This window comes from Ranitomeya imitator, chromosome 8 (genome assembly GCF_032444005.1).
Source record: "Ranitomeya imitator isolate aRanImi1 chromosome 8, aRanImi1.pri, whole genome shotgun sequence".
Taxonomy (NCBI): Eukaryota; Metazoa; Chordata; class Amphibia; order Anura; family Dendrobatidae; genus Ranitomeya; species Ranitomeya imitator.
This window is the reverse complement of record NC_091289.1, coordinates 33,695,443-33,708,826: the sequence shown is the minus strand read 5'-3', so window position 1 is coordinate 33,708,826 and position 13,384 is coordinate 33,695,443. Positions and strand designations below refer to the sequence as shown.

The window sequence follows — 13,384 nt, the reverse complement described above, 5'->3', positions numbered from 1 at the left end:
TTTTGTATAATTATTATTATGTTGTATTATTAAAATTATTTTGTTATCTCATTTAAAATTTTTATTTAGGTTATGAAATGTTTATTTCATTAATAGCGTTTATAATCCGAACCTCCCACTCCCGTCTCGAGGACTTCTCTTGTGCTGCACCAGTTTTCTGGAATGCACTACCCCTAACGGTTTATTCACAATTTCAAGCAAGCCCTAGAAACACATTTATTTAGTCTAGCCCATCACCTCACCTTACTAATCTTACTACCAACTGCTCTCCTTTCCACGTACTCGGTAGCACTCTTCATCTGTACTTATGCACATGCTGGTGACCGGTTCGTGCAGCGTGATTTTAATGCCCTTATTTATTGTATCGATGGCTGGACTTTACATGAGAAGACAATTTTATTTTTCCCTTGTGTCCTCCCTTATTTCCCCATAGATAGTCGGGGCCTCACTTCTCGTGTATGCGAAGAGCGATGTTTTATTCTGTAAAGTATCTCCTTATTCTAGTAGAGTGATGTCGAATAATTTGGTGATATAGAGATAAAAAAATGATTATTATTTATGATTTCATCCCGGGATAAACACATTTTGTCGTCTATTTGGAGATGTTCTCTGACGCCTCCGAGCCACGTCGCCATAAACGCCTTCCCGAAAAATACTACAGATAACAGAGCCCAAACGTCAGGCCTCATCAAGCAAAACATTGTGGTCTAAATCATCTCGAAAATAACTCGCACTCCCACATCCTTGTTTTCATAGAGAGGTGTGAGCACCTCTGTATCCTGCAGGATCCAAAATTAATACCGTAATGACCCAATGCAGGCACGCTGGCCAAAAAAATAGAGATTGCCCTACCTAATTGCAGTCTAGACTTCAAGGCAAAGGGCCAGGTGAAATGTATAACACACTTGTGCTCTGGCTTTCGAAAACGCTTCCATTCCTTAGTAACGCTAAAATAGTTCTTTTGGAATTTAAAAATACGACGCCGCAGATATTCCACGGAGACAATGTCCAGGATTCATCATTTTTGGAATGTACGCAAACACTTTAACAACACCTTCATGATGTAGAGTTTCGGGACCGGAGGGCTGATCTGTTAAGGAGTATAGGGGTTACTTGAGGAACGAGTTCGTCATTCCAAAATCTGACTATTATGACTCTGACATACTTCTGTGGTTATTCCTGATGAAGAAGAAGGTGCGCTTCGAAATGCGTTGATAAGGGAAAACCACATTTATACTTTCAAGGCTTTTCTACTGCATTTTTGCTACTTTCACCTCCACTTTCTCCCGTCTCTCCGACATAGCAACGGGTGAACTGTCAACGTCCATATTGTATCATCCATTGTAGAATTTATCTAGAATCCGTCTTACAATAGAGCATGAACCAAAGCCTACGAGTCACATTATCTTATAATAGGGTCCCTTGGGGTCCCTTTGTGCTGCCGCCATACTTGGTGTCAAATGTGACAAGTGTCAACAGAGGCGATTCGGCATTATTCATAATATTTTGTGATTTTTTTTTTTATTGTCTTCTACAGACCATTATTGGGATTTTTGTTTTTTTACAGTATGAAGAAGGAAAAAAACGCAGGAAACCAAATTACAGCAGCGTGGATTTATCTGAAGTAGAGTGGGAAGACCGAGATGATGTGGTAGGTCAACACAAAGATATGAGTAATTCATTAATGTTACTTAAAGGGAATCTGCCGGCCGTTTTTTGCCATGTAACCTAAAAGCAGCATGATGAAAGGACATAGACCCTGATTTCAGTGATGTGTCACTTACTAGGCTGTGTGTTGCTGATTCAATAAAATCAGTGTTTTATCAGCAGGAGATTATCATTACTGGACTAGGTGTCTTGTACCTCCTAGTCAACTGCACTGTGAAACTCCGCCCCCAACACTGATTGGCTGCATTCTGCCTTTGCACAGCGTACCCACAAACAGTGTACTTTTTTAGCTGAATGGTGGTTGGACACATTGAAACTTCCATAAAAATCCATAATAAAAAGCGTCCATGAAAATAAGTGAACACTTTAGACGCTTCCTAACATAGTACATGCTACGTCAGGGGCCCATGCATGGAGTGGCGTTTAAAGCTCAGAAAGCACCATGCCTGGAAGGTGCTGACTGTGTAACACAGCCAGCATCTTCCTGTGATAACAGTGACAGAAGCTTTCTCGGATCGCTGCTGTTTAACCATTTAAATACTGTGAATCAAAGACAGCAGGATTGAAAGGACACAATTAAAATGACATGCTCATTCGCTCCCATCAGCCCCTCACAACGCAAAGGCCACCATGGCTGACATCTTAGTAAAGCTGTGGCTGCGCTTCATAGGAGAATGTCATTGTCTCCATATACCTCAATCCATTAGTTTTGCAGGATAGAAAACAAGCGATCAAACAATTGCTTCTCCTGAAGGGACTAAAAAATACAATAAAAAGTTTTTTAAAAATATGAAAAATTCAAATTGAAATCACAACCCCTTTTCTGACCATTAAAAAATTAAAAAATAAAATGAATTAGCATAATTTGCCATGTTTGTGAAAGTCTGATCTATAAAAAAATAAAAAAAATTAAACAACGTAACGAAAAAAAAAATTGAAATTCCAGGATTGCTTTTTTTGCGCCGCACCTCTCAACAAAAGGCAGTAAAAGGTTATCAAAATGATGTACGTACCATAGATTGGTATCAATAAACATATCAGCTCACCAAGCAAAAAAAAAACAAGCCTTCATAGATAAAAAAAAAATTATGGGTATCAGAAAATAGTAACGACCAATTTTTCATTTTTTTTACGGATTTCCCAATTTTTTATTAGTGTACCACCCAATTTAAAAAAAAATGCAATTTTAATATCACAGTAATTGCACTGATCTGGACAAACATGCTACCAGGTGATTTTTGCCACACAATGAACACCAAAAAAAGCAAAAACAAAATTATGAAATACTTTATCAAGAGGGATGTTCTAAAGTACTACAGGCCCTTCTCAAAAAATTAGCATATAGTGTTAAATTTCATTATTTACCATAATGTAATGATTACAATTAAACTTTCATATATTATAGATTCATTATCCACCAACTGAAATTTGTCAGGTCTTTTATTGTTTTAATACTGATGATTTTGGCATACAACTCCTGATAACCCAAAAAACCTGTCTCAATAAATTAGCATATCAAGAAAAGGTTCTCTAAACGACCTATTACCCTAATCTTCTGAATCAACTAATTAACTCTAAACACATGCAAAAGATACCTGAGGCTTTTATAAACTCCCTGCCTGGTTCATTACTCAAAACCCCCATCATGGGTAAGACTAGCGACCTGACAGATGTCAAGAAGGCCATCATTGACACCCTCAAGCAAGAGGGTAAGACCCAGAAAGAAATTTCTCAACAAATAGGCTGTTCCCAGAGTGCTGTATCAAGGCACCTCAATGGTAAGTCTGTTGGAAGGAAACAATGTGGCAGAAAACGCTGTACAACGAGAAGAGGAGACCGGACCCTGAGGAAGATTGTGGAGAAGGACCGATTCCAGACCTTGGGAAACCTGAGGAAGCAGTGGACTGAGTCTGGTGTGGAAACATCCAGAGCCACCGTGCACAGGCGTGTGCAGGAAATGGGCTACAGGTGCCGCATTCCCCAGGTAAAGCCACTTTTGAACCATAAACAGCGGCAGAGGCGCCTGACCTGGGCTACAGAGAAGCAGCACTGGACTGTTGCTAAGTGGTCCCAAGTACTTTTTTCTGATGAAAGCAAATTTTGCATGTCATTCGGAAATCAAGGTGCCAGAGTCTGGAGGAAGACTGGGGAGAAGGAAATGCCAAAATGCCTGAAGTCCAGTGTCAAGTACCCACAGTCAGTGATGGTGTGGGGTGCCATGTCAGCTGCTGGTGTTGGTCCACTGTGTTTCATCAAGGGCAGGGTCAATGCAGCTAGCTATCAGGAGATTTTGGAGCACTTCATGCTTCCATCGGCTGAAATGCTTTATGGAGATGAAGATTTCATTTTTCAGCACGACCTGGCACCTGCTCACAGTGCCAAAACCACTGGTAAATGGTTTACTGACCATGGTATTACTGTGCTCAATTGGCCTGCCAACTCTCCTGACCTGAACCCCATAGAGAATCTGTGGGATATTGTGAAGAGAAAGTTGAGAGACGCAAGACCCAACACTCTGGATGAGCTTAAGGCCGCTATTGAAGAATCCTGGGCCTCCATAACATCTCAGCAGTGTCACAGGCTGATTGCCTCCATGCCACGCCGCATTGAAGCAGTCATTTCTGCCAAAGGATTCCCGACCAAGTATTGAGTGCATAACTGAACATTATTATTTGATGGTTTTTTTGTTTGTTATTAAAAAACACTTTTATTTGATTGGATGGGTGAAATATGCTAATTTATTGAGACAGGTTTTTTGGGTTATCAGGAGTTGTATGCCAAAATCATCAGTATTAAAACAATAAAAGACCTGACAAATTTCAGTTGGTGGATAATGAATCTATAATATATGAAAGTTTAATTGTAATCATTACATTATGGTAAATAATGAAATTTAACACTATATGCTAATTTTTTGAGAAGGACCTGTATACATTGGTGCAAAAATGGCGCAATTAAGAAAAAGTCTCAATTGATGAATAAGCTGAAAACATGGAAAGTCCAAACCGCAATAATGAGCATAAAAAAATCAGGCAGACACATAAAATAGGCTTTAAAAAAGGCACAAATTTTAAAAAAGAATAATGCGCAAAAGAAAACAGGTTACAAGCAGCAAAAGCTGGGATAAAAAAAGGTGCAAATGCAAAAATGACTATTCCAATCATATTCACTAAGCTTATATAAATCATGTGTAGCCCTTTTTGGGCACTATAAAGCCCCATATGTAGCATTCAGGGGTGGACATACCATTGGTGCAACCTGTGCAGCCACACAAGTGCCCAAGAGGTAAGGGGTAGCAACGAGTGAGCGTTCTTGCCACTTGATCGTGCATCTGCTCGGGTATGCATTGAGTATTGTGGGTGCTCAAGGGCAATGCTGAAGTCCCGGCCCTGCATGTTTTGTAGCTGTTAGACAACCAATAAACATGTCTATTGCATGAGCGTGTATATCAGGGGTGTCAAACTGCATTCCTCGAGGGCTGCAAACAGGTCATGTTTTCAGGATTTCCTTGTACTGCACAGGTGATAATTTAATCACCAACTCATTATTTGTGTAGGTGATTAAATTATCACCTGTGCACTACTAGGAAATCCTGAAAACATGAACTGTTTGCAGCCCTCGGGGAATGCAGTTTGACACCCATGGTGTATGGTAGGCAAAATCCGCATGTTTATTGGTTGTCTAACAGCCACAAAACATACTGGCGGGGACTAGGGCATGGTGCTTGAGCACCTGTGATACTCGAGCACCCTGATGCACCGTTGACTGGTGAGCACGCTCACTCATCACTATCGAGAACCAACGATACTGGAGCACCTCAATGTACCGTCGACTGGTGAGCACGCTCGCTCATTACTATCGAGAACCCACGATACTTGAGCCCCTAGATGCCTCATCGACTAGTGAGCACGCTCACTCATCACTATCGAGAACCTGCGATACTGGAGCACCTTGATGTACCATCGACTGGTGAGCATGCTCACTCATCACTATCGAGAACCTGTGATACTGGAGCACCTCGATGTACCGTCGACTGGTAAGCACGCTCGCTCATCACTATTGAGAACCTGCGATACTGGAGCACCTCGATGTACCATCAACTGGTGAGCACGCTCGCTCATCACTATCGAGAACCTGTGATACTGGACCACCTCGATATACCGTCAACTGGTGAGCATGCTCGCTCATCACTATCGAGAACCCACGATACTGGAGCACCCTGATGCACCGTCGACTGGTGAGCATGCTCGTTCATCACTATCGAGAACCCGCGATACTCGAGCACCTCGATGCACGTTCTAGTGGTGGGCACGCTCGCTCATCACTATTGAGAACCCGCGATACTCGAGCACCCAATGCACCAACGAGCAGAGAGCACGCTCCCTGATCACTAGTAAGAGGGCCACTTCCACCTCCAAAGATGCAAGCAGCTTCTGTCACAGGCATATAAAGGAGTGAATTATGATGAACTATTGAACTGCAGATGGCCCATAAATGGTTCCATTGTATCTGTGTCTGCCAGGTGTAGTTCTCTAAATAGGCAGCAACATGTGGACAATTTTATGGTCCATTTCCCAACTCCTAAAAATAGAAGTGTTCATCACCGATTGCATAAGTGTCTCTCCACAGCAGGATAGATGAATGTTAGTGGCCAAAAATGTTTCTACATTACACACTCATTTACATAGTACACGCATATACAGCAGCAAACAAAAAATATGCATATAGACCCTAAAAAGGCATGTACAAATATCACACACAAATATTCACATTATGAACACATGCACATTAGCCATATAAATGCACGCAGTCTTACATGTCAAAATACCATAAATGCATAAATATATTTTCCTGTAATTCTTTACCAAAAGTAAAGAAACTACTTAGTACCCACCATTTGTGAACATTTCGCAGAAAAGGGGATAGGCAACTGTTTTACAAGTGTGGCCGCCGGAACCGGGCAGAGTGCAAGATGGAATTTGGACTGAGTGGAGTGAGCTCGGAAGCTGTGTGGATGTGCGGATGCGCCGATGTGCGAATGCGCGGCTTGGGGTGAAAACTGTTTTTTTGGCTTTGCGAGTGGCATACCCCTCCCTACATATTGTAGGTTAAATCGGGTATATACTGTATGGTTCAGTGCTACTTACAAAATAAATATTTTGTCCATTTGGTCACAAAGCAACTCTTCTTAGAAAGAAATGCATGGTACTGAAAAATATGTACACCAAGGGGGGCATCACTTTCTGGCAGTGGGGACATGTTTAAAAGTGGTTTGGAAATACTTAAGACATTCTTGTTATTGTGCATAATTGAATGCATTAAACATGCCACTGATACTAGATCACGCTAGCCTTAGATGAGTCTTCTTTAATCTTCGGATTTTGTCATGGCTAAAATTCCTTTTTAATCCTTTGCAAATGTTCATTTGGAGAAACATTTGAGGATAGGATAAGTGGCACCGATCTGGGTTCACATGCAGGTCTCCGCATGAGACAATTTACATAGTGAGTCATAAGAAAGGATGAGCGCTCTCGTGACTTCCAAACTTTGCTCAGATAAAGAGATTTAGGTTTTTTTTTTTTTTTTAAATGGATCAGATCGAGGATATTAAAACAATACTGTACGTTTTCATGGTGACACCTTCATAATCGTATTATAGTAGAGTAAACCCATACGTCCCTTATTAGTGTGATCAGATCCAAAATCGAAAGACAGTATAAAGTCACATGTGAAGTAAATCCGCAGTCGGGATGAGGGATAGGCAGAATTGGGGCTGCCTTCTGGAAAATTCTTGAGCGCGGGGACAATTATTGGGTTAAAAAAAGTGGAAGTATGTGTTAGTACACTAAAGATTGATGGAAAAGTAGATGGGCAGGCGGCGATTCTTCGGCTTCATTTGACCTCATGTTATCTCCTCTTCTTCTGGGCTTCTTTGTCAATGGGGCATCGCTACCTATACCGATGTCTTGCTGATTGACAGGCTCTCCCGGCAGTTAGGCAGCGGATAGCCGGCTGTCCATCAGAATGACATCTGCAGTGACGCACCATCAACAGACCAAAGATGAAGAAAAAGAGCTGCTCGATCAATGTGATGCCACTGGAAGTAGGAGAATCGCTGGTCGGAGTGGTCCAAAACAGATTGTCGCAGGGCAGAACAGGCAGGTGATTAGCAATTACTTGCCAGTAAGTTCTTAGCTTCATAGCTAAAGATACACCAAAGCCACCGATAAACCCTTTAAATGGTAGTCACGTAGAAAGTACTTTATATGGTCAGTAGATTACCAATAGGCCACAACCTACAAAATACAATAAAGAGGTTGAAGTAGAGATTAAGAGCTGCATTATATTGATTAAAGGGAATTTATTATCAGGAAATGGCAGTGATGTTACAGTGAACCTCGCACGTCCTTTTTTGATATTAAACTGCCCTCAATGTCTTATTAGTGATGCAATGTGCATCACTAACATGGTGTTTTCACCATTTATCTCAAAAAAACACTTTTTATCCTGAGATGATTGCATCACATACCTTCTCTTTCAGTCATAGGGGCAGCACTTTCTATCCTTCCAGTCACAGTCCACTTCAAATTATTCACACCCTTCGCAGGCAATCACCCAATAAATCCTAAGATTACACACTAATTATCGGGTTCTTAGGCATGCACATTAAATCTGGGGGTGTCAAGCACGGACACGGGTAAGTTTGGTGGACAACACAGCATATAAATTCAATGGGATGGTAAAAGGAGAGGAAGGCTCTAAAGGTAGGGAGTGAGGTATGGGACACCTCCGTCTTGACGCTAACTTGTGTCTGTCCCTAAGCTCCCTTAATGCCCAATGTGGGTCCTTTTACCCGCTGCAATCACGTGCCTAGTCCCTGATTGTGACCTCAATGTAGCCTGGCTAGTGCACTGGCCGGCAAGGCTGCTAGACTCACCACTGCAGATGGTAACACACAAGGGAAAAGACAAACACTCAGCTCCAACTCTGCTGCTAATCTCCACAGCAGCAGAGACAACTGCACCAGGAATCTCAGCTCCTATGGCAACAAAACCATCATCACAGGAAAGCTCCACACCTATAGATGGTCTGCATAGAAGAACTCTATAACAGACGATCAGCTGATGCGTCATGCGACTATTCAAAGGAATGTGGGATCAGTTACAAAGCAACATCAGCTGACCAGCCTGAAAGAACTGGACCAAAAGGACAAAACAACATTTACATTTCAGCAGGCCCAGGGTGCCACAAATCCCTTAATGAATCATGCCAGGGGGTATGATCCCAGCTTCATTTAATTTGCTCCTCTTTGCTACTAAAACTCACTTCTTTTGAAGCGAGACACGAAAGTGTCCAAAACACATAATAAATTTGGTGGAGGGCATGAATTATGGATTTGAGTCACGAATTTAATCAAAATTCTGGACCATCTAGCTTAGTATATTTCCTCCATTATTGCGTTCTCACAGACATATACCTATTGTAAAATTGCAAACCTAAGAAATTCAGTGTCAATTTTTTTAGACAATTTTTTTGACTGCAATGGTGTCAGGCTCTGTGTTATTTATATAGACCCAGCGCACTATAAGTTACCAAATACTAATATTACAAACTCCTTAACTTTTTCTAACAACTTTAACTTTTTCTATGAAACTAACCATATGTAGCAAAGAATGATCTCCATTTTAATGTGTAGAACATTTGCAAAACAGAACAATCAGTCTGCTTCACGCTTCCCAGGATTGTTTAGAGTCCCAGGGTCCGGAGGCTTCTCTTTATGATCCAGATGTGCATGGAACACTCTACCATGTACTTCTCAGACTGATTATTCGGGGCCGCATGGTTAGGCACAAAACTTAAATGCCAAATTTTAATGCCATAAACCCACCGAACATGACGAAAAGTTTTCACCCTTAACTAAATTTTATTAGGATGCCTAGCTGGGCTGATTGTCCTTTGTCACGCTCTTCAATCATACATAATGGGCCACTGCCAGGATTACGCTCACTTTTCCCCCTAACGCCAACCGCACTGGAGGTTTACACTCGAAATCTGGAAATAAGGCACATAAAGTGGCTTGTGTTTTGCTGGTAACACAGGTTCATCTACCGCTGAAAATTCACTTCTTCGCGTTGACAAAGGCCGTCTGTGTTTATTCGGCACTGCCCGAAAACCCCTCGCTCTGCTGCTCTCACGTTCAGCTTTTTTTTTTTACTACTTTCCCCTTTGTACTGGAAAATTGCGTTACACAATGTGTCTATAATTGATGATTTCAAAAAGCTTCTCATGCTGCTTTAATGATGGTGCTGGCGTCCATAATTAAGCACTTACACATAAAATATTATGAAACTCCAAAAAAATTATAGGTGTGAGGGAAGGCACAGACTCATAATAGCCCGGCAAAGAAATGCTAATAAATGGCTATTGATCTCGTTTGTGAATGGGAGAAACATTTATGGCGAAGGTTAATTCAGCAGAGTGCAGACGCAGCGTAAACGGCGGTTGCGACTTAGAATTTCGGCTGCAGGGTCCCTTTTTATAGACCCTTTGGAGCCAGGTTGTGTTTGAATATAGTGTTTGAATAGACTATTGTGTACAATTGATATCTTTTATTTGGGTAGCGTCCAGTTTAAGAGCAAGAAAACATTTTTGGTGTCTCCTATAGTGGGGGTAATGTACACACTTTTAATATAAAAAAAGGTGACCTGTACATTTAAAGGGATGGTAAACCTTTATAACTTTTATTAGTATTTGCTTTAATTTTATTTCTTTATTTTATTGTTACTGTGCATTTACATTTATTGACACCAGGGAACAGCCATTTTGTTTAAAAAGTAATCCAAAGAATCTCCAAAGTTTTGATGTTTTGCTATTAGCTTTAGCAGCGTTGGACAGGGGTGGTAAGACTCCACCAGTAACTTTGACTCTGGGGTCCAATGACAGCTACCTGCATATATTACATTACACTCAATCACAAATGTACCCATGTTTCTATGTAGTAAGAAGCTAGGTAGTTTGTTGAGTGAATGATGAGCTGCTGCTTTTGTCTGTACATAGCGAATCAAATGTGTTAAGCCAACTACTGCTTAGCGGCCCACCAGGGAATTTATCGGTTTCCCTGTGAGCCAATCCGAGCCTGCACTTAGGGATTCACTATGTTAATATTTTATCATTATTAATTCCTAAGTCTGGATGATTGATGCACACAGCAGGGAGGCAGCATGTAAATGTTGGAGATACAATTGACCGTTGATCACAATCTATGGAATATTCATTTTCTGGTCATAGATATGATAATTAGTGATGAGCGAAAATGCTCGGATAAGAAGCTATCTGAGCATGCTCGGGTGCTAACCAAGTGACTTTGGCATGCTCGATTAATATGTTAATAATAAATCTTTTTGAAGATTTTTTCCCAACCTTAATATTTATATATCCTCATGTATAGTATCCAAAAACACAGATATAAAGTACAACTCATAATTCGACTATTGCAGATTTCCAACTTACACTTTCGCAGTTCATTCTTAACTCCGTTGGCTGATTTATCCCCACTACTCCTCCGCCTCTCCCCTCTGCCAATCCCTTCTATGGCTTCCAATTCTCTAACAAATCCAGTTTAAGTGACTAAAAATTGCTTACAAGACCCACCCATAATCTGTTTCCTCCATACATCTCCAAACTAATCTCCGGATATCTTCCCAAATGTTATCTCCGGTCCTCACAAGACCGCCTTCTCAGTTCTGCTCTCCTACGTTCCTCACCAATTCGCTTCTAAAATTTTACCTGAGCATTCCCAATCCTGTTGAATTCAGCGCCTCAACATGTCCAATTGTCTCCCACATTTGGAACCTTCAGGCATAAGTTGAAAACTCATCTGTTCAGGAAAACCTACAACTTGACCCCAAAATACAAAATGACCCGCTGCCACCTCCCCTCTACCAGAGCTGCTACCACCCTCCGATCTAGTATTTTGTTCCCCACTACTCTGTGGATTGTAAGCCCGCAAGGGCAAAACCCTCTCCCTCTGTACAAATCTGTAATTGTTAGTTTGTTCATTGTAAGTTAATGTGTTTGTATGTAAACCCTCTTCACATGTACAGCACATTGGAATCAACAGTATTTTATCAAAAAAATATAATAATAATATTATTAATTTCCCACCCCACATAAAACATGGCCTTGCTATGTGAAAAAAAATTGAAACGTTGTGACTGCCAAAGTGCAAAATGGAAAAATAATAAAAATAATAATACAAAAAGTTTTTGGTCTTATGGTCAAAATTTTCCCGGTCCTTTAAAGGTTAATGTCTACTTTCAATTCTTTCTTGGATTTTATATTTTCTTTCCTTTAAAGGTTTCTTTGAGTTTTATTCACAACATGGAAAATAGTCCTACAAAACATCACACCCAGCCTTAGCAGAGACCGAGTCATTCCACTAAATTGTTTCTGATGGGCACATTTCCCTGGCACATATCAGTGATCAATATTTTGAATTTTTGCAATGTGATCTAATAAAACGACGATCAACAGGACTTGAGTGATGGAGACTACAGGCGCTCAGCAACGAGATGGTTGGGTTCCCCAGCTTCACTACTTGGGTGTCCCCAATAAATGTTATTGAATCTCTTGTTTCCTTTCCAAATCGTCATTCTGCTCTACAGAGTTGAAATTGATTTAGTTGCTGGCAGCAGGAATGTATGGTTCGAGTTTTCACATTTTTGTTACATAATCATCCCAGCACATATTACTTTGCACAGTTTATAAAGTCAGATGTGATCATGTATTCCTTTTTTTTCTAGCTGAGAAATGCAATGGTAAATAGAAAAACAGGAAAATTTTCCATGGAAGTGAAGAAGACAGTGGACAAAGGGGTATGGCTTCCATATACAATAGTTTTTAAATATATCTATTATGCTCACATATAAAAGCTTCATCATATTCCCCAGTGTTTTACAGTAGGGTTGAGCGAAACGGATCGTTCATTTTCAAAAGTCGCCGACTTTTAGCAAAGTCGGGTTTCATGAAACCGGACCCGATCCCTGTGTGGGGTCGGCCATGCGGTACGCGACTTTCGCGCCAAAGTCGCGTTTCGTATGACGCGCTTGGCGACATTTTTTTCAGCCAATGAAGGGGCGTGGGCAGAGTGATGACATAGGTCTTAGGGGCGTGGACGCCTATCGCCATGTTGTCGCTTGTGCGCTGTAGCGATTTGCACTGTGTAACACCAGCTTTTCAGTTCAGGGACGGACGGAGGAGAGAGAGTGAGAGAGAGAGAGAGAGAGAGAGAGAGAGAAAGAAAAAAAAAAATTCCCATTGGCTTTGCATTGGGTTTCGTGTTTCGATCGATCCTCGACTTTTCGCCATAATCGGCCGATTTCACTCGACTCGACTTTTGAGATAGTCGGGTTTCGCGAAACCCGGCTCGACCCTAAAAAAGTCAAGGTCGCTCAACCCTATTTTACAGACATCATCATCACTGTCTCCACTGGGGCTCACAATCCACATTCCCTATCACTATGTCTTTGTGTGGGGTTCCTCCGGGATCTCTGGTTTCCTCCCACACTCAGGGAGAATATACAAACTCCTTGCAGATGTTGTCCTTAGTGGAATGTGAACCCAGGACCCCAGCGCTGCAAGGCCACAGTGTGGACCACTAAGTAACTGTGCTTTCCACACATATGAATGGGTCAAACATTGGGGTTCAATAATAGGA

The 13,384-nt window shown here is 41.2% G+C and overlaps 1 protein-coding gene across 4 annotated transcripts in view; it reads left to right on the top strand.

Moving 5' to 3' along the window:
• Positions 1 to 13,384, top strand: part of CACNA2D3 (calcium voltage-gated channel auxiliary subunit alpha2delta 3) — a 1,133,445-nt gene that overhangs the window by 800,863 nt on the left and 319,198 nt on the right. For all 4 annotated transcript variants that reach the window (XM_069736702.1, XM_069736703.1, XM_069736699.1 and 1 more), the window contains 2 exons: positions 1,568 to 1,651; positions 12,471 to 12,542. In XM_069736702.1, the coding sequence (XP_069592803.1) occupies positions 1,568 to 1,651; positions 12,471 to 12,542 (156 nt within the window). The remainder of the gene's footprint in view (positions 1 to 1,567; positions 1,652 to 12,470; positions 12,543 to 13,384) is intronic.